Source organism: Herpailurus yagouaroundi, unplaced genomic scaffold, assembly GCF_014898765.1.
Source record: "Herpailurus yagouaroundi ecotype Mexico unplaced genomic scaffold, PumYag 161, whole genome shotgun sequence".
Taxonomy (NCBI): domain Eukaryota; kingdom Metazoa; phylum Chordata; class Mammalia; order Carnivora; family Felidae; genus Herpailurus; species Herpailurus yagouaroundi.
The window spans coordinates 6,803,006-6,823,152 of record NW_024412402.1 but is presented as its reverse complement, the minus strand read 5'-3'; the positions used below and the strand labels follow the sequence as shown (position 1 = coordinate 6,823,152).

At 40.0% G+C, this 20,147-nt stretch overlaps 2 protein-coding genes across 3 annotated transcripts; one reads left to right on the top strand and one right to left on the bottom strand.

Annotated features, from left to right (window-relative positions):
• The first annotated feature begins 917 nt into the window (after positions 1-917).
• Positions 918-18,255, top strand: CUNH11orf71 (chromosome unknown C11orf71 homolog). The gene is made up of 2 exons (XM_040483077.1): positions 918-929; positions 17,655-18,255. The coding sequence occupies exon 2, from the start codon at positions 17,801-17,803 to the stop codon at positions 18,194-18,196; it is 396 nt and encodes a 131-aa protein (XP_040339011.1). The 5' UTR covers positions 918-929; positions 17,655-17,800; the 3' UTR covers positions 18,197-18,255.
• On the bottom strand, positions 7,657-17,658 carry RBM7 (RNA binding motif protein 7). Of its 2 annotated transcripts, XM_040483076.1 has the most exons (6): positions 17,371-17,658; positions 16,454-16,616; positions 15,735-15,822; positions 12,800-12,890; positions 10,835-11,200; positions 7,657-8,501 (listed from the first exon to the last, which is right to left on the bottom strand). In XM_040483076.1, the coding sequence occupies exons 1-5, from the start codon at positions 17,464-17,466 to the stop codon at positions 10,838-10,840; spliced, it is 801 nt and encodes a 266-aa protein (XP_040339010.1). In that variant the 5' UTR covers positions 17,467-17,658; the 3' UTR covers positions 7,657-8,501; positions 10,835-10,837. The 2 variants fall into 2 exon arrangements, with proteins under 2 accessions (XP_040339010.1, XP_040339008.1); XM_040483074.1 differs by lacking the exon at positions 7,657-8,501 and having other exon boundaries at positions 9,360-11,200.
• Positions 18,256-20,147: the final 1,892 nt, after the last annotated feature.

The window sequence follows — 20,147 nt, the reverse complement described above, 5'->3', positions numbered from 1 at the left end:
CTTAAGTGGGAAAATTTTTAAATGAAATAGCTAGAAGAAAACAACAGTAGTTGTGTTTAGTTGTGCTGTTTACCGAATCTAGGTCCTGGAAGAATACTATGGTAGATTTAGCTTTTAAAAAATGGTCACAACCATGGTTCCTATCCCACATTCTTCTCTTACAGTATGATCTTAAAACTCCTCTCATTGATCATGGGGCTCTCGTTGTCCCCTCTCCATGAACCAGGGTGGACCACTGTGACTTTTTTGACCAACAGAATGCGGCAAAAGTGACTTCTCGGGCTAGATTATGAAGTGCTGTGTATTTGCTCTCTTGGGATGCTCGCTTCTAGAATGCAGTCACTGTGCTGAAAGGATGCCCAAGCAGAGCTGTGTGGAGAGGAACAAAACTACCCAGCTCACCACCCCGGCTGAGGTCTCAGCCGATAGTCACCACCAACTTGACAGTTGTATGAGTAATCCAATCTCAAAGGGGATCATTCAGCCCCAAACTGAGTCACCCTAATGTTGCTAAGCAGAGAAGAGGCATCCCTGTTGAGTCCCGGACAAATGTTTGGGGTTTAACAATGAGTTTTAGGGTAGTTTATTAAACAGCAGTAGAAAACTAGAACAAACGGGATACATGCGTTTTTACCTTCACCAACAGGAATTGAGTCACATTTTTGTGACTCTTTTAGGCAAAGAAATACTAACCAATGCATTTGAGGAACATTGTAATTATTTGTTTTTAAAAAGAAAGTATAATTCACATTGATGTTGAAATAAAGCACGTTAATAAGGCGCATAAAAATGATAATAATTCTGTAAATTTCCCAAAGGAGGTTCTTTATCACATCCATGAAAATTTCATTCAAATAATCACAATTCAAGATCTCCACGTTAGGGGCGCCTGGGTGGCTCATTCGGTTAAGCAGCTGCCTTCCGCTCTGGTCATGATCTCGTGGTTCATGGGTTTAAGTCCCACTTCAGGCTCTCTGCGGTCCGTGGGGAGCCTGCTGAGGATCCTCTGTCCCCCTTTCTCTCTGCTCCTTTCCCGCTTGTTCTCTGCCTCTCTCCATCTCAAAAATAAATAAATGAAAATTTTAAAAAAGATCTCCAGGTTATATTAGCAACATTAATAAAAACATTTTAAGTAGTACACTAGTATATCTTTGTATTTCAAGTACCAATATCAAGATAAATGTCATAAAGAGCCTATCCAGTTTAGTTTTTCATTAAATGAGAATAAAAACTACCTACTACTATAACTCTTGTGAAGCAGTTACACTCCTGGTATCTGCTCTATTATCATTTACATAAAGAAAAAAATACCAAACTTATAAAAATAAGTAATTTCTTATTTTAAGCACAAAATACAAACATTCCAAACATCAAGCCATAAAAGCAATACGGTCTACTTTTGGTGCTGTCACACATAACTAAAGAAGCATAGGGGCACCTGGGTGGCTTAGTCATTAAGCATCTGACTTCAGCTCAGGTCATGATCTCACAGGTCCATGAGTTTGAGTCCTACATTGGGTGACCTCGTGCCCCGCTTGGGGTGAGCTTGCTTGAGCCCTGCTTCTGGTAAGCCCCACTTCTCTCTCTCTCTCTGCCCCTCTTGGGATTCTCTCTCTCTCGCTCTGTGTCTGACCCTTGCTCACTTGTGTCCTCTCTCTCTCTCTCAAAAAAAAAAAAGGGGGTGGGGAGGGCACCTGGGTGGCTCAGTCAGTTGGGCGTCCGACTTCAGCTCAGGTTGTGATCTCATGGTTCGTGGGTTAGTCAGGCTCTGTGCTGACAGCTCAGAGCCCAGAGCCTGCTTTGGATTCGGTGTCCCCCTTGCTTTCTGCCCTTCCCCCGCTCACGCTCTGTCTCTCCTTCAAAAATAAATAAACATTAAAAAAAAAAGAAGAAGAAGAAGAAGAATAGTTAAGAGTTAAGAGGTTGACATCTGGAATCAGACTGACTGGATATGAACCAGGTCGCCACCACTGTGTAATCTTGAGGATGTTATTAACTTCTGTAAGCCTCAACTCCTTCTTCTGCAAAACAGTCTTAAGTAGCTTTTGACAACCCTTAGCACACAGTAAATACTCACTAAATGCTAGCTGTTTGAAAAAAGTTATTCCCATACCAAGACCCAAACCAAATACGATACACATCATTTTAAATTTGGCAAGGGGCACGTGGGTGGCTCAGTCAGTTAAGTGCCCAACTTCAGCTCAGGTCATGATCTCGTGGCTCGTGAGTCTGAGCCCTGTGCTGACATCTCAGAGCCTGGAGCCTGCTTCGGATTCTGTGTCTCCCTCTCTCTCTGCCCCTTCCCCAGTCATGCTGGTCTCTCTCTGTCTCCCAGAAATAAATAAAAACATTAAAAACAATTTTTTAAATAAAAATAAAAAATAAATTTGCCAAGTAATGTTGCTTTCTTCTTTAGAAGTATAAGGTAAAAAAAGCTAATTTATTATATAATAAATAACTTTGTAGTTCTAAAAAGCTATAATATAGTATAATACATAATAAAGAAGTTGAGAAATATGACCTTAGAGAGAAGATAAAATGTGTAAACAGTAATGGCAGTCTGAAACTAAAACCCGAGAGATTGAGCTTGGAAGGTGGTCTGTATGCTCATGGTAGGAGAGACGTGGCAAGGAAAGGGAAAGTGTTCCACACGTGTTTTCTTGGTGGGGCGCAAGGGGGTCAGGTATCATCCTGTTGTGATGGTTTTGCACTGTGTCAACCACAATAGCCTCCCCTGTCTAGTTCCATTTAGAGTTGGTGCTCTACAGTAAAGATTTCAACTGGCTTCTGTTCCTGGTCCCTGGGAGAGAGCCTCTCCACATCCCTGGAATTCCCCAAGTGAGAAGAGCATCCTTCATATTCATGGGAGGCCCCTAGATAGTCTCAGGATCGGGGCTGGCCATGCTGGAAAGATCAGCCTGGCGACTGGAGTTGAGGCTCTGAGCCAAATTGATACCAGTCCAAACTCCTGGGGGAGAAGAGGGCTGGAGACGGAGTTCAATCGCACGGCCAAGGATACAATCAATCATACCTCTGTCACGAAGCCCCAGTAGAAACTCTGGACACAAAGCTTGGATAAGCTTCCTGCCTGGTAACACACCATGATGTGCAAGGAGGGTGATGCGTTCTGACTCCAGGGGGAGAGGACACGGAAGCCTTATTTGAGACCCTTCCAGACCTCACCCTAGTTGTCTCCTCTTTTGTCTCATTCTGATTTGTATCCTTTTGCTAGAATAAAACCGCAACCATAAACATAGCTCTTAGCTGAGTCCTGTGAGTCATTCTCGTGAATCATCAGACATGAGGGAGTAGTGGGAACCCCTGAATTTGTAGCAGATTGGTCAGGAGTTACGGCCCAGGAATCCCTGAGCTTGTCGCTAGTGTCTCAAGTGAGGACAGTCTCTAGAGAAACAAGCTCTTAGCCTAAATCCAGGTAGAGAGTGTTCGAATCGCAATGCGGTTTTGACCGCAAGGGAAATTTGCTTGAGACTTGGACCTTGTACGGAAAACAGCAACCATATTTTCTACATTCCAGAAGATTAGACGAGGGTGCCAGGCACCGTGGTACCTCATGCACATTGTTGCTGGTCTCCTGGCTCACCTTGTTGGCGTGGGCGGCGCCCAGGCTGTGGCTCCTCCAGGTTCTGCCACATGTCCTCCAACTTCTCTGAGTCCTGGGCCAAAGATACGTGCAGTTCTGTGGCCGAGAGTGCCAGCCACACCTGCAGGCATCGTCCAAGTCAACTAAGACAGGGTAACGAGAGACAGATGCAAGCTCCGTGTTTGTTTTCTACCACTCTCCGGTTTGTCCCTGCTCCTGTTCTTGTTCAGCTTTTCTTCCCAGCTGCTGATCTGGCTGACTTACCGTGACTTCAGGCCCAACACCAGATGCAGGGCAACAGATTTTTCCACCAGCGATCACAGTTGCTTAAGGTTAAATCTCTACAACAAGTCCCTTATACTTTATCACTCTGATTTTACCTTGACTGCTACAACTGTTTCAGCCTGTCTGATAAAAAAAAAAAAAAACTATAAACTTTAATATGATTGATGAGAATGTACAGGGATACACTACAGGAATAGAAATAGTGTAACAGTACAGTTTTCAATCCTGACTTTATACCAGACCCTTTTAAAAAATATTGACACCATGCTTCCTCCCTGAGGCTCTGGGGTAAAGTTTAGGCATTAAGTTGTTTTTTTGAAAGGCTCCTAGGTGATGCCAGTGTGTATCCAGAGTTCTTAAATGCTACCCTAGAAGAAAGGGGGTGGGGGGAAAGAAAAGGGGATCAATCCTGGAAACATACCTATGCAAGGAAGTAGAGAAGGAAGAAATCAAAACATCCCTTACTATAAGAGGCACGCCTAAAATCAAGTGACATAGAGGTATTCAAAAGTAACAAAGACATAGTTGGCTAATACTAACAAAATTGGAGGTGTGAAACAGCAATATGAACCAGAAGAGAACCCAAAGTTAATAGCACGAGAACGGGTTGAGGATATTTACACTGGTAACAGTTACAGTACACGGTGAAGGAACGTCATGCTTCATCTTGTATCTAGAATAGCTTCAGGATACATACCCACTTCAGGATACATTACTCAGAGAACATCATAAATTAGAATCATCTCTTTCAGAACTAAGAGGTCAAGAAGAGAAAAACATGAAGGATTTGAAACATATAATTAACAGAACTTATCTACCAAATTAGCACATTTCTCTGCTTTGATCCCACTTAACTGAGTTGTTGGATTCACTGGTGTTCCCTATTCTTTCTGTAATAAATGTCTGCATCCTTGACATGCTGCAGCCTAGGGACTGGTCAGCCACTCCTATAAGTTCACCCGTGCTTCCTCTTTCCAGTTAAGTTGTTCCAAACCTGCTTAAGTTTAGTGCTCATTAATGCAAATTCTCAACCTAAACACGATATAAACGGATGAATAAGAATATGGATGAATATAAAATACGAATACGAATGTGGAACATAAAAATTTCTAGAAAACTAGTTGAATTACTTTATAAAGATTCAGGAAGGATAAATCATTATAAGAACTTGCTGAGATTAAGTGTGAGCAAGACAACTGTTAAGGAGGAGAAACAGAAAACTTGAATCCTTCACAAGTTTCTCTGCAACTGCCTTCCACTATGAGGAAACTCAAAATGGAAATTATAGGCAATGCAATCTGGTAGTGATTTATGCAAGAACAGCCACTAACCTCCAATTAGCATACCTAGATATAAGGAAAGGGCTTTGGCTCCACATCAAAAGATTGGCAAGTGAATGTATACTTATGTGTATTAAATTAATATGCACACATTTTAATTTTTTTTTTAATAACTCCTCATTCTGACATTTTTGATTTACACATTTTGTCAGGTAAGAGATAATTTTGTCAAGGCAGAGTTTTGAAACAGAGAAAATCATTGTTTTTCACACATGCATGGAACCATTAGAAAAATTGGAAAAGAAACCTTTAGGCGAACACCTGGCGGGTGTCCCACGGGGCAGGATGGAACTCACAGGCAGAAGGGCCAGCCAAGGAGGATGGGTGTGTCTTCCAAGTTCTCCTCCGCAGCCTTGGGACAGGTGTGCCTGGGCCGTGGGTCAGCCCTGTTAGCTCACTGCCAGGAAACCTAAAAAAAAGCCTGTGATCATCCAGCTAGTGATCGGGTTTTATCTCTACAAGTTTGTTCTATTTGTTTTTTATTTTATCACATTGGCCATGTTCTCTCTCCACAGGCTATAAAAAGTCACAATAGAAGGAAAAAAAATCAATTAGAAATTTTAAAAAGAACTAAATAACTCAAGTTAGAAAGAAAAATCAAACATGAAAATACAGACCATTTAACATGAAGAATGGTGAGTACACTACGGGTCAAAACCCAGGACTTAATTTCCACCTCCAGCCAAGATGGGGTAACAAGGATTGGATTTACCCTCCTGCCTGAACAACCAATACAAAGAAAAAAACACAAAACAGTGGATGTCAGGTGGAAAGGACAGTAATCCTCAGGAGCAGGAGACAGATGAGGTGAGCCTTAAGATTGCCTCAGCTTGCTGCCTTGAGGCAATTTCCAAGCAGCAGTGCGGTTGGGGGCGGGGTAGGCAAAGCCTGGCAAACTCCAGCAGAGTCTCAGGGAACCGAGGCAGCTACAACGTCTAGTACACAGGACTGCACGTGGTTAAGGTGCCCAGGAGAAAACTCTGACATCTGCCGGTTTCCTCCAGTATTCATGAGAGTAGAGATCAGCAAACAGGTTTGAAGAAGCTATCTAAGGCTGGGAAAAGAATTGCCCCAGAGAATTAGAGGGACTACTACTCAGCACTCACAGAGGACCAGGAATAGTATCTGTTCCCACTAGATAGACTGAAACATTTCCTAATTCACGAGCATGTGTTACAGTGTTTGCATCTGTTACAGTGTTCGAGAGTTTGGCTTTGGTAATGGGGGAGTTAATCCTAAATAGTTGTGAAATCCTAACAAATCTTAAATCATGTCCTGGCTACAATGGTTTACAAATAACTTACGTGTGTTCTGGAAGAAAGCTCAAGAATATTTACAGAAATACAAACTATCAAGTATCCAATGAGGTAAAATCCCTATTGCCCAGCAACCAGTCAAAATTGCAGGGTGTGCAAAAGCAGCAGGAAAACACATCCAATAACGGGAGTGAACAGAAACCAACGGAGAACTGACAAAAATATTAGAATTAGCAGGCAAGGACATTAAAAATTACTGTAACTTTATTCCAATTGTTGAAAAAATTAAGTAAAGATAGTGAAGATACAAAAAAAAAGATCCAAAAGTCATGTGTTAATTTACTCACTGGGGGGACTCTTTCACAATGTGTATCAAATCGTGCTCTATACTTTAAATAGACTACAATGTTGTCAATTGTACCTCATGAAGCTGAAGACAAAAAAAAAAACAGAGTACCAATCAGAAGAAAAGCGACGGCAATCAAACTTCTAGAGAGAAAACTACAACATCTAAGATGAAGATTATATTGGAATTCATTGCTAACTAGCCACTGCAGGGGGGAAAAAAAGGAAAAAGTAGTCTTGAGGACCTAGTAATACAACTATCTAAATGAACACACAGAGAAAACAAAATTTAAAAAATACAACACATCAGTGAGCTATGGGATAACATTAAGTAGTCTCGTATTAAGCGTAGTTGAAATTTCCAAAGAGGAAAGTGAGGACAAAAAGTTTTTTTCAAACAATGGCCAAAACTTTCCAATTTTGATTGAAATTATAAACCCGCAGACCCATGAATCTCAAAAAACTCCAAGCAAAAGGAACATGAAGAAAACTGTATCAAGGCACATTATAATCCAATTGCTCAAAACCAGCTAGACAAAAATGACACATTATGTACTAGCCAGCAGTATTCTTACAGGAAAAAATGCAAGCAGGGGGACAGTGGAGCCACATTTTTAAAGTATCAAAAGGGGGGGGGGGAACTGTCAAGTTAGAATTCTATACCCAGCAAAAAGATATTTCAAACACAAAGATGAAATATACTTTTTCAGACACAAAAGCTACAAGAATTCATCACCAGCAAGGCTGCACTACAAGACATATCCCAAAAACTTCCAAGTAGATACCAGATGGATGTACACGGAGGACCAAAGAGCTCCAGAAATGGTTAACTGTCGGAATCGTATATACTTTTTACTTCGATCTCTTTAAAAGGGAAGGTTTCAAAAACAGAAACAATGTGGCATGCTGCTTTTACATAAATAAATGCACAATGTATAACAGCACAGCGAGTCTAATGACGATGGGGGAGGGAAAGTAAAATATGTCAGGAACTAAAACAACTATAACCGCAGATAGAATTTAACAAAAATTGTAAGAAATACCATGTACAACTGTCAATTAATTTGGAAAGACAGAGAAAATGGGGTTTTTTTTTTTAGAAAGGTATAAATTATTCAGATTGATTCCTGAGAAAGTAGGAAATACGGATAGACTGATAACCAAAACAAAAAATGGGAGAAAAAACCAGTTACTTCTAAGAAATGAGTTTTACAAAGGAGTTTAACAAGTCTTAAAGAAACAGGTTAATTCCTATATTTTTCAATTTTCTTTCCAGGGCATAGAACAAGATAAAGCTTGCCAATTCATTCTATAAAGCTAGCAGAACCATAATTCCAAAACCAAACCAACATAATAAAACAATTTTTAAAAGAAAACCTCATGAATACAGATCAAAACCTTAACACTTTTGGAAAGCAAATAGAATTCTAGAGTGTATTAAAGGCACAATATATTGTAATACAGAGTTTTTATAACAGGATGCAATGATGGTTCATGGTTAGGAAACCTATTGAAAAAAAAAACTACTACTATGATTAAGCCTCCTTTTTTAATTCAATTATCTGACAAACATTCTTTCATTCATTCATCAAAAATTTACCAAGTAATTTAATGCCAGGTACTGCATACTGAGAATTCACTGGTAAGATATGGTTTCTGCCTTCATGGAACTTTCTAGAGAGATACAAATAAAAAGAAAATTATAACACAGTATAAGGCTACGACAAGCGAAATACAGGGTACTATTGGAATACATAAACTGCTACAGTAGGGTGCTGATAGAATAATCCTGGAAGAGGATGATTGCCCCTTCTAGCATGATAGGCAGTAGGTGTGAGGGATATGGGCCTACACAACAGAGCTGGAAAGTGGTACCAAAAATATTGACTGATTTGATAGAGAAGGGTGGGGTCAGATTCTTTAGAGGTCTTAGTATATTAATATGTGTTATGTACAAAAGGATAAAATAAGGGTCAAAAATTTTGGAATACGAAGTATAAACTTTCTTTACTGCAGGACTTGTCAGAAGCTTTATGGTGTTGCCACTCTCTAAGAGAAGGTTACACCATGTCAGTACAGAACATTTACCCAACACTTCATTACAGAACAGAGTGGTATTTCGTGCCACACCCTTGGGGAGAAACCGTGCTCCCACAAAAACACCTCTTCCTTTCTACTGTAGCTCTCAAGCCTGGGTGAACGAGCTCCCCAACTATGTCCAATTTGTTGGGACCATCTCGTTCTGTCCCTTTACCCAGTACATTTATGTACAGTATGGTTACTTTCAACTGGGTGGGATTGAAGTGAAAGAGATCCACTGGAACCTCCTAAGGGGTGTGCCCCATCATTAAAATCATTAAAAAAGATTACCCTGAACCAGGATTACCTATGAATCAATATGAAAGGATCGGACCCAGAGATACCTTGCAATAAAGCAGTACTAATCTCTGTTAATCTCTATAAGCTACCAAATATTCACATAGGCAAGATACTGGAGAACAAGCTCACTGCAAACAAATCCTTCTACTACTAAACTGTGTAAGCAAACAAACTTTTAATCATGCGGAGTCAACAGTTCCACTTACCGAAAAACGGCATGCATTTACACACAGGGAAGACCTGAGAGTACGTGAACTCCCAGAGACTAAGGAGGGTGACCAGTTCGTAACTGGTAAGAACTATAATCCAGATCACTGAAAATCTGATTCTAAAATATTAATTTCAATATGTACAAAAGGAATATTTCAGGATGCTCTAAGAACCAACATTCTTAACACGAGGCCATCACTGAATAAAAGTATGTTGCTAACTTTGTATACATGGTCTCCAAAGTTAGTAATGTCAAAAAAATAAGACACACTCTTTTTTAGGTTTTCAATATATTAAAAAAGAACACAGTATAAATGCTGTGGTTACTAATATTAAAAAGGATCAAAATTTTTCAAGGAATGATTTTTTATAAACCAGTTCTACAATAAATGGGAAACAGCATCTTGATACACAATTTTGTTAAACAAGATTTAAAAATTTTTAAATCAGAAAAAGTTTAAATGGTTTCAAACGTCCAAACAAAAAAGCAATCTGTACAATCTCCACAATAAAACATACCCATGTACACATGTCCTGGGCACTCTGAAAATGTTAAAGTTTTTAAAGTTTTGAGTAACAGAGGCAGCACTTAAACGGTTCATGAACCTTCTTTTTGCAAAAAGAATACTTTCAGTAAAACATTTTACCATTTTACCTCTGCTTTTACATTTTTGTTATTCCTGAAAAGGGGATTTATATTAACATTGTATTTTTTTAACGTAAAAAAATACATTTAGAGATATTTAACTTCCTGAGTTAACTTCAGTTATACATCAAACATGATTTAATGAGTAAATTTAAAAATTTTTAGAATAAGACAGCATGTACAGATTTACAATTTTATGTTCAATTAGAGTAAAACTCAAATGAGCATGTCACAGAACTTACACTAAAAATTCTCTAAGAAGTCAAATATGATTTATCCCCTTAAAACCCCAATAAGTTTTAAGTAAAATGAGTCAATGAAATCACTTTCTTTTATCAACAAAATACTGACAGTCATTTCAGACTATCAAAACTTGAATGTTTTCTATTATATACACCAAAATCTGATTCACTGACAACAAACTTCTTGCAATACAAAAAGATAACAGATAATTAAAATATCTGCTTTATAATACAACCAATCCATATAACACATCCCTTTGTTAATTGTCTAAAATGATTAGAAACTGTGGCACTTTCTTTTGCATAAAACCCTTTCCTCTTCATAAAACCCTGAGGTGAAAGGTTATTAATGTAATAAAACTGGAACCACAATTCTTATTTCTGTATTAGACTGCAGCTATAGGTTTTAAAAATTTTATAAAGAAATGTGGCAACTTGTAAAGCTGCTCTGTAAAGTTAACAAAACACCTCCAGATCAATTCAGCCAAAGGGACCTAGAATGACCCTATAAAAACATCGTCCTTTAATACTTGTTAGTGTCGAGACAAACGCCATTTTCCATCTCTACTACTGTCTCTTCTGTTTTCATAATCGTGGCTCCAGCCATCAGGATTCCGATCTTCATGGAAGTAGTCGTCCCTGCCTCCTCTGTAATGATGGTCAGACCCATGATCGGTGTAGCGTTGTTCACGGCTATAATGTCTGTCCAGGATGTAGGGATGAGAATTCTGTCTGACTTTACGTTGTGAGGATGGCGTCTCCTGGCGCCACTGGGAGCTTGAAGACTGGTTAAAAGTAGGATTATGTGACTGAACTGATGGGGAAAATCCTGACTGATCCAGATGTGGAGAACCAAATTTCCCACCATACGACATCTGTCTCAAAATACTGTTCATCTAAAAGAAAAAGAAGGAAATGTTAAGTACAAATATTTTTAGTAGATCCACCTGCCCAGGTAGATCTTAGGTTAAACAAGTCAAAGTTTGTTCATGCCAATGGACAACTACAAGATATTTGTACATAACTACTATTTTTTTTTAAACGTTTATTTCTGGAAGAGGGAGAGGGAGACAGAGGATCCAAAGCAGACTCTGTGCTGACAGCAGAGAGTTCAATGAGGGGCTTAAACTCACGAAATGAGAGATCATGACCTGAGCTGAAGTCGCAAACTTAACCAACGAAGCCACCCAGGCACCCACTCCCCCCATACCTCTACGACTACCCCTACTACTCCCGGCCCTCAAGAACAAAACGTAGAAGGGAAGAGGTCATACAAATGATGATAATGTAAATCACTGTCTGATGAACACATAAAGAGTCAAGAGCTCAGTATCATTAGGAAAGGCTTCACGAAGGTGGCACAGGACCTGAGTATTAAAAACATGGATAGAATACTTTAAGGGGGAAGTATATCAAGGAAAGGAAATTGCACAAAGATAACAAGGAAACAGAATGTGTTCGCAGAAGAGCAAGTAACTCTGAGAGAGGTTACAGACCTCATAAGCACTGATTAATGGACAATTAGGCTAAAAAGCTTTATTGGCATCAGATGATTGGAGTACCTAATAACTAAGCTAGAGACTTCTGACTTTATGTTACAAGATGGAAAGTCAAATTACCAGGAAGATAAGCAACACAGAGTTACAATAATTTTCAAACAAGTGTGTAAGATGGACCAGTGAGGAGAAAATGGAGACAAGTACGAACTGACTAGACCAGTGGTCCCCCAAATTCTGCCTGCAGATAGCTTATAAGCCAGTGAGCATTTTTTTAAAACAGCCTACAGCAAAATGAGAAAAATACGTGGTATGTACATAAAAGTGGACACCTCTTTATACTGAGCTCAATTTTACCTTATTTCATTCTTCTATTTTTATTTTGCAGGCCTGCAAGAGGTCAAGGGGTCATAAGCCGTGCTTGTGATTGGGCAGTGAAAAGAAGAAGAAATGAATTCAAGAAAAAGAAACAAATAAAGGACGTGACGACAAAAATGAAAAAATGAAGGACTGGACACAAAGATGGAACAGTAAAACATATCAAGGATTTTAAGCCTAGTCTCACAGCTTCATATTACAGAAAAAATGGAAAGCAAGAGGAAGATGGTCTGAAGACTCCAATATATTCAATTACTGTTACAAGCATCAAAGAGAGCATATGCTAATAAGTCCTTCAGCCTAGGTTACAAGAACATCAGAGAATAAATTTCCTGTCTTTTAAACACACCACCCCCAAAACAATGCATGAAGAAAAATACAAATGTGAAACACAGCCCTTCTATTTATCTTCAATGTTTTAAATATGTACTTCAGCCCAGTGAAAACTAAAATGAGTAATCAATCTACAAAGATCATGCTAGTCTAACGAAAACCTAGGACATTACTTAAGAATTATTTGAACATTTCAATCTAAGTGTTTTGCTGTGCTTTTTTGTTGTTTTCTGGTTGGTTTGTTTTGTTTTTTTTTTTTTACCAAGTCAAGTTGATAAATCAACCTACCACTGCTTGTCTCTGAAAATTTTCTGGAGAAGAGAAAGACCTCTGAATTATCTGTGCTGATGGAATGATGTTATCCACAGTCCTTTCATGCCTGTGAAAGAAAAACAACATATAATCATTCATTTAACAAATATTTACTACATACTAATCATGAGCAAGACACAGGTCCCAAAGGTAGGAATGAACAAGAAAAACAAGGTATCTGCTCTCATAGATAAGGGGAAGGACTCAGAGAGTAAGACAATTTACCCTCTTCCAAGTGTTATTATGAATAGTCGACTAAAAAGCAAGTAAGGTGAGAGACAGGAGTTCTATTTTAGCTCGCTGGTCAGGGATGGCCTTTCTAAAAAGGAGACATTTGAAGTGAAAACTGAGTAACAAGATCACCTGGAGGCAAAACATTCCAGCTGCAAGAAGAACGAGCACAGGGGTGAGCAAGCTATATAGCCTATGGGCCAATCCAGTTTTTGTAACACTCTTGTGTCTGTATTTTCTATGTATTGTTACGATGGCCTGCAACGACTGAAACATGTATGTGGCCTTTATAGAAAAAAACAAAAACAAAAACACGTCAATCCCGGGACTAGCACAAAGGCTTAGGCTGAAAACTGAAAACGAAAAGGATTTGGTTAATTAGATATGACAGATGAAGGAAAAAGAAAAATTAAGGATAAAAACGCAGATTTCTGGCTTGAGCAATTACACACACATTTACTGAGACAGGGAAGAGGAATAGATCTGGGAGAACAAGGAATTAAGAGTTCTGTAACATAAATAGGATATTGATTTCAAGGACTTATATCTTATTCCCCACCTCCTAAAAAGGAAGCTTACTCTACAGAAAAACTCACTTAGAAAGTATTTTAAATTTATTTTAAAATACTTAGAACCATATCACTAATTGATTTGCCTCATAGTTTAGATATTTTCATTGTGGTTTTTTGTTTGTTTTTTTTTTTGAGGGAGAGAGAGTCAGAAACATCAAGCATGGGCACGTGTGTGAGCAGGGAGGGACGGAGGGAGAGAGATCATCTCAAGCAGGTTCTATGCTCAGTGTGAAGCCTGACACAGGGCTCGATCCCATGACCCTGGGATTAGAACCTGAGGCAAAAGAGTCAGACGCTCAACTGACTGACTGAGCCACCCAGCCACTCCCCATTTTGGGTTTTCTTAAATTAGTTGTATATCCATATGCTAAAGGGGTAAAAAGTAGAATTTTCCTTATAAGAAGAGTATAAAAACGATGTATGTTCTAGCCTTAAATTAAAAACAAGTCATTTACTTGCATATTTTTTCCCAAAGAGAATTCTGAGGGAGCTAAAAACTCATTTTTCCTCCACCTGAGATACCTTTGAAGCTTCTACAAAAGTGGTTTGAGATGCTTCAAGTTCCGGATGTGCTGAGAAGTATTTAAACACAATTTCAGTTGGCAAGAAAGGATGTGAAGATGGCACCCTTTGTACACTATTCTTTCTCGCAACTTTGCTATCTAGTCATCTTGTCATATCGAAGCCACTTTGCCCCAGCTCTTGGCACCGCCCTAATCCAAACCATCAACATCATCCCAGGAACTTCCTTGCTATCTTACAACTAATGCCAATACTTTGCTACCAACAGTTTCCTCATTGGTCTATTTTCAGCCTCGTCCCCCCTAATCTGTTCTCCCACAGCAACCAAACAAATTGTTAAAATACAAACCTGTTCCCGTTATTGCCCTACGGAAAACATTTTGGTATCTTTTGACAGTTTTTAGGATAACGTTCCCAATTTCTAACTATGGCCTAGAAGACAGACCCCATATCGTCTCACCTCTTCTACTGCACCAACACCATCTGTTACTCTCCATTTCTCATTCATTGTGACCTAGGTACGTTGGCCCCTTTTAGTTCCTCATTCGTTTATATCATCTCTCCTTGCTGGATCTTTTCTCCAAGCATGTTCTACTCTTTCTCTAGAGGACTCATGAAACAGGTAGTCACAAAACATACACCTGTCTTCATGAAGACTTGTAAGCTCCATTAGGCAGCCTATCCTAGAGGCTTCGTCACAATGCCTGGGTTTCAATCCCAGTCCACTATTACGAACAGTTCACACTTGAGCAAGTTAACCTCCAATCCTCAATTTCTTCACATGTAAGGTAGAACTAACAATAACCCCTACCTCATAAGACTGCCGTGAGAAACAAGAGCACAAATGCAAAGGAGCTGAAGAACCTGACACATATTGGCTAACTCTTCCTTAAATGAAGCCCATTATGATTGAGAGAATAACTCTGTGGATAATCCAGGAAAAAACTGTCCCTGGCGAAATATCGGCTTTCCTAGCGCAAATAAAATTATTTATGTAAATACGGGATCTTTTCTAACCCTTAGTAACTAGAAGAGGTTCTAGACATCAGTCAACTCAGCTTTTCCTGACAAATGGAAGGACAGGATCAGAGAAATGACACTATCTCAAGATTATGCAATTGGTGGAGGCACACCTAGAATCCAATTCTACAAACTCTTAGTCCACTAGTCTGTTTCCAGACAGTTATTTTTAACCTGCAATTAACAACCAACTGGTGGTCAAAACTAATTTAAGTTTTTTAAAGGAAACAGATTAGAAAATAGAGTATACTGAAAATAATAAGGGCTAAGTAATGTTCTGAGAAGTTTTCTTTCAGTTATGTACAAAAAAATGTGTGAGTATGTCTTTCCAAATGAACATATAGTTAACATATGCATCTGTTTTAGGGGTACTATACATACATGTCTGTCTATAATCCCCTTGAAACCTAATTATACCTAATTATAAGTCAACATACAAATAATATAGCAGAAGAATGAAGAAGAAGGAGCTTAAAGAAGGAAACAAATCATTCATTGTGCGTTTTGGGATCACTACCTAGGAAAATTTCTGACAAATGATTTTAACAATAGGTGTAAGATATTACCTGCTAGGAGATGTAGAGGTAGGGCTTGAGTTTCCAATATGGTGCTGGGGATATGACACACTGACATCCTGTGAGGCATGGCTACTTCCTAAAATAAAAAAAAATTGAGAAATTATTGATAGAAAACTTAAGTTGAAATTGTGTCTCCCCTACCCCAAATCATGTAGACAGAAGCTACAAAAGAAAACCTCAAATTACAGTAAGACTGCTTTACAATTTCATCAGAGTAAAACGTATGTGTTCAATACCAGATACTTCCAAAACAAAGGGTTCCAAACAAGGTATTATCCAATGTATAAATATCCAATCCGGCCATAATATTCTGATCCCCACACTAAATTTTGAGACTGGATACACAGAAAATTTCACCCTCGTCAGGATCCAGAATCAAAATTTGTAAGTGTGAATTACAAAGCAGCTAGGAAAAGCGTTTTCAGAAAATAATCCTTGCTCCTTTCAGAGCAAGGACCCAAACCCAAGTCATTCTAACACCAAAGTTTACATTCTCTTCACTAACCCCAACTCAATTTTAAAATGACAACTTTCAAAAGCCATGTTGTCAATGTTACCTATTTCCAGGGATATATAGTTTACTATCCACAAAGTTTGAAGTATTTTCATCTAAAAAGAGGTTCTTTAAAATTGAACAAAATTAAAAACAAAGAACTGAGAAACAAACAAAAAGACCCTCTCCCCAAACAATAACACTGAATAGTTACCTGATCTAAACTGAATTTTGATGGGCCTCCCAAACAGTTTGATTCCATTAAGCAGATTCATCGCATAAGGAACGGACACTTCATGTTTGAAATTCACAAATGCAAACTGCTTTGGTTTACCATCCTTATCTTTCGGAATTTTCACTTTTATCACTGGCCCAGCCTATAGACGAAAAGAAAAATCTCGAATTTTTCAAAGATGAAAAACAACAAAAATGTCATCAGAAAGTCTAAAAAATGGACACACAAGAATTTCCACCTCGGTTAAAGATCCTATAGCTACCACCAAACACTTGATTAATTTATGTGGGGGAAGGAAGACCATAAGGAACTGGAAGCAGTCACTCAATTTACATTTCAGAGTACCTTATGACTTTTTAACAGGGCGACCAACATCCATCATTTTCTCACTCCAGGTAACGGTTTATCAAGACTAGTCCGGTTTTCTCGGACTAAAAATTCGCTTTTTTACCGATTAACCAATCGTTACCAGCTGTTAAGAGAACAGAACTGGAGAGAAAAGGATACTCTGAATTTTTAACACATTTTAATGCAAATTTTAACACAGAAACACTACAAGTCTGTTTTTCTACAGCGTATTTAGGAGTCTCTTTTAAATATTCTAATGCTGCAATTAAAAAAAAAAAAAAACTTACGTGGAAAACAGATAATGACCACACAATTAAAATATACTCTACCAATGAGTCACTTCAGCGTGAACTCACCAGGGCTCTTTCCATAAAGCGACCCCCCGCGAGCGCGTCACTTTCCCAGAGTGACCTCCGGCCCCAAGCGGCCCAGCCTTCGGGCGCCGGGACCCACAACCCAGCTTTCGAAAAGAAGGCGGGCCTGGCCCTTGGGCCGAGCCATAAGAGAGCCGGATAAACGAAAGGAAGAGCCGGCTCTCGGCCGCTTACCTGGTGGAAAAGCTCGAAAAGGAGCTCCTCGGTCACTTTCGTTTCAAGGTTGCCCACAAAGAGCGTGCGATCTGCTTCCGCTGCCGCCGCCCCCATCGCAATGCCGCCCCCTCCCTAAAAAGGCCGAAGGGTCGCCGCCGCCGCACTCACTGCGCACTCTCGGAAACCCCACGCCCTCGTCGACCCGGGCGTCACGGACGTAGACGTCATTCACGCTCGCTCTCGGCTGGCGTCGACGTGCGCGGGCGGGCTGCGCATGCTCGAGAGCAGAGCGCCGGTTGAAGGCGGCTCTTCGATCGGACGCGGCTGGAGTTAATGGCTTTCCCTGTAGGCGGGGGTCGCGTTCGAGACCCGCTGGACTGATCTGCGTAGCCGCCAAGAGCCTACCTTGACCGAGGGACGTCACAAACACTGCGGGCAGTGTTTGAAGATGGCCCTGAACTACGTGTCCCTGTCCGCCGGCGATCAAAGGAGCAGGATGGCCTACCGCGCTTCCCACGGCGATCTCAACCCGTCTGCCTTAGCCCTGGCGATGGTCTCTGGAGACAGCTTCCTCGTTGCCAGGCGTGAGGCGGTTCTTCCCGGACCCGCTCCTCGTCAGGCAGTCCGGCAGACCGTTCGGGCCGACAGCCGTCGGGCGACTGGGGTCGGCCGCAGCCCGCCACGCTTTAGATTGGGAAGGGAAGCTGATGGGCGGAACCGCTCCCGTCAGGCCAGATTCGCACCTTACCCGACCCCCGCGGTCAAACTGGATCTCTTAAGGAGTGTGCTGCAGCAGCGTCTGATTGCAGTTGGGAGTGTTGTCGCAGCCCGTCTTTCGGCTTAATATGCAAACCTCCCGTCAGCCCTCGATCCGCTTGTAAACAAGGCCTCTCTCAAATCCTCTCGTGGTGCCATGGCAGTCTTATTTTTAGAGATGTATTTAAATTTTAATATAAAAACACGTAGGAGTCCTGTTAATAACGGCTTAATACGGAGGAAAGTTTTACTTACTGCTTTATTCCGATGGTTTTAAAGCGGCCGAGATGATTAGATCAGGAAGAAGGTAGAGGAGATTTTTTTTTTCTTAGTCGCAAAGCTGAGCCACCATTCCCAGAGGTCAGCAACCATTTGTTTCCCCTTGTGCACTCCATCCCAACAAAGGATCCAAATTGCTCTGCCAGTCTTCTCTCCTCTTCCTCGCCAATTGTCCTACTTTGAGATTTGCGATTGGGGCTTCCCTAACCGCCTACCTCTATACCCCAGACTATTCCCATTACCTTTACTTTTGTTGGTGGAAAGGAAATGCTTAGTTTTTATTTACCACCCTGGCTCATCCTTCCGTAGGGCCCAACGCTTAGCCTATTATCTAGTCCTTAATCCTTTTCCATCTCCCTCCACTTTTTCTTCAGGGATGTCTACAAACTCCAATCTCAATCATACTAAAAACAAAAGCGAACCTAAACTTTGCTGCTCATTCAAATTATTAAGCCAGTTTACATTTCTGTTTTTGCCAAAGGCTCCAAAATGTTTTCACATTTATATTTGTGATTTTATTAGCATTCTTTCCTTGACCTGAGTCTGTTGTCCCCAAATCCAATGATGGAAACCATTAGTCTCACAGTTTCCTTATTAGAAGCTGTTCATCTATTCACTCTAGCATCTTCTTCAAACGTTCTTGTTTGTCTTCACTCATTCAACCGTTCAGCAATATTTGAAGATCTTCCTAGTGGTGAGCACTGTAGACAAACTTTACAGTCAGGCCATCAAAGGGATCAAGGAGTGTGCTCTAGATAGGGAGACTAACCAATAGTAATCACCACACCGGACTTTTCCTTTGGTGCAGCCTTAATAAACACTAGTAGCAATGACTTTCCATTACACTGTACTATCCTGGTTCTTCTCTTACCTGGTTGATGCACCTTATTTTCTGATATTTTTATTCTCTGCATCATCCATTTCCTAAGGTTTAAAGGATGATATTGGGAGACAGTGGGCTTTTTAAGTGCCACCTCTATGTAAGCAGGTAGACTAGCTTTTTCCCAGTGGACTCCTCTGTAATTATGATCAGATAAAGCCAAATTGCCACACGCCATACAGTATTGAGTTGTTAGAACCATGTCTGAAGAAGAATGTTGGTAAATCAGAGCGTGATTAATACAGTGAGAGGTCTGGAAACCAGGTCATAAGAAAAATGGCTGCCCTTTATTGAGTGCTATGTGTAAGACATTGTGCTAGGGGCTTTTAGTCATTTTATTCAGATATTTATTGAGAACTTACTCTTTGCCCGATGCTACCTGTACAAGGCAGTCAGACTAAAGTGGTGAACAAGATCAATAATGTCTCCATTTTGATAGAGCTTTATATATGTCCTTTATTTCTCACAATGGCCCAGAAAGACATTATACTTCATCTTATTGCTGAGAAACCAAGGCACGAAGAGATGAAGTTAAGTGTCCAAGATCATACAGCTAGTGAATGATAGAGGCTTGCAGCTGTTCAACCCAGGTTCCTCATTTGAACCATGCAATACAAAAGAATTATTTCTCAATTCTCCTAAGGATAGTGTATATCTAACACTTTTCTACATACCTAAAAAGTTAACTCATAATATATGACGGGTGCCTTCCTTAGACTGGGCATTACAAAAATCTATGGTTGAGAAAAGAATCCCAAGTCTATATTGTACGAGTTTTAGACTGGGGAAGAATAATACAATTAAGACTGAAGGTAAGAAGGTTTTCATAAAACTTACAGATGCCTAATAGTGAAAAATAATACCTCACAAAGTAAGATAA

Coding starts and splice junctions, on each gene's coding strand:
- CUNH11orf71 (XM_040483077.1), top strand. CDS start 17,801: ATGGCCCTGAACTACGTGTCCCTGTCCGCCGGCGATCAAAGGAGCAGG.
- RBM7 (XM_040483076.1), bottom strand. CDS start 17,466: ATGGGGGCGGCGGCAGCGGAAGCAGATCGCACGCTCTTTGTGGGCAAC. Junction 12,891..15,734: donor ACCTCTACATCTCCTAGCAG/GTAATATCTTAC, acceptor TTTCTTTCACAG/GCATGAAAGGACTGTGGATA. Junction 11,201..12,799: donor ATTTTCAGAGACAAGCAGTG/GTAGGTTGATTT, acceptor TTTTTCTTTTAG/ATGAACAGTATTTTGAGACA.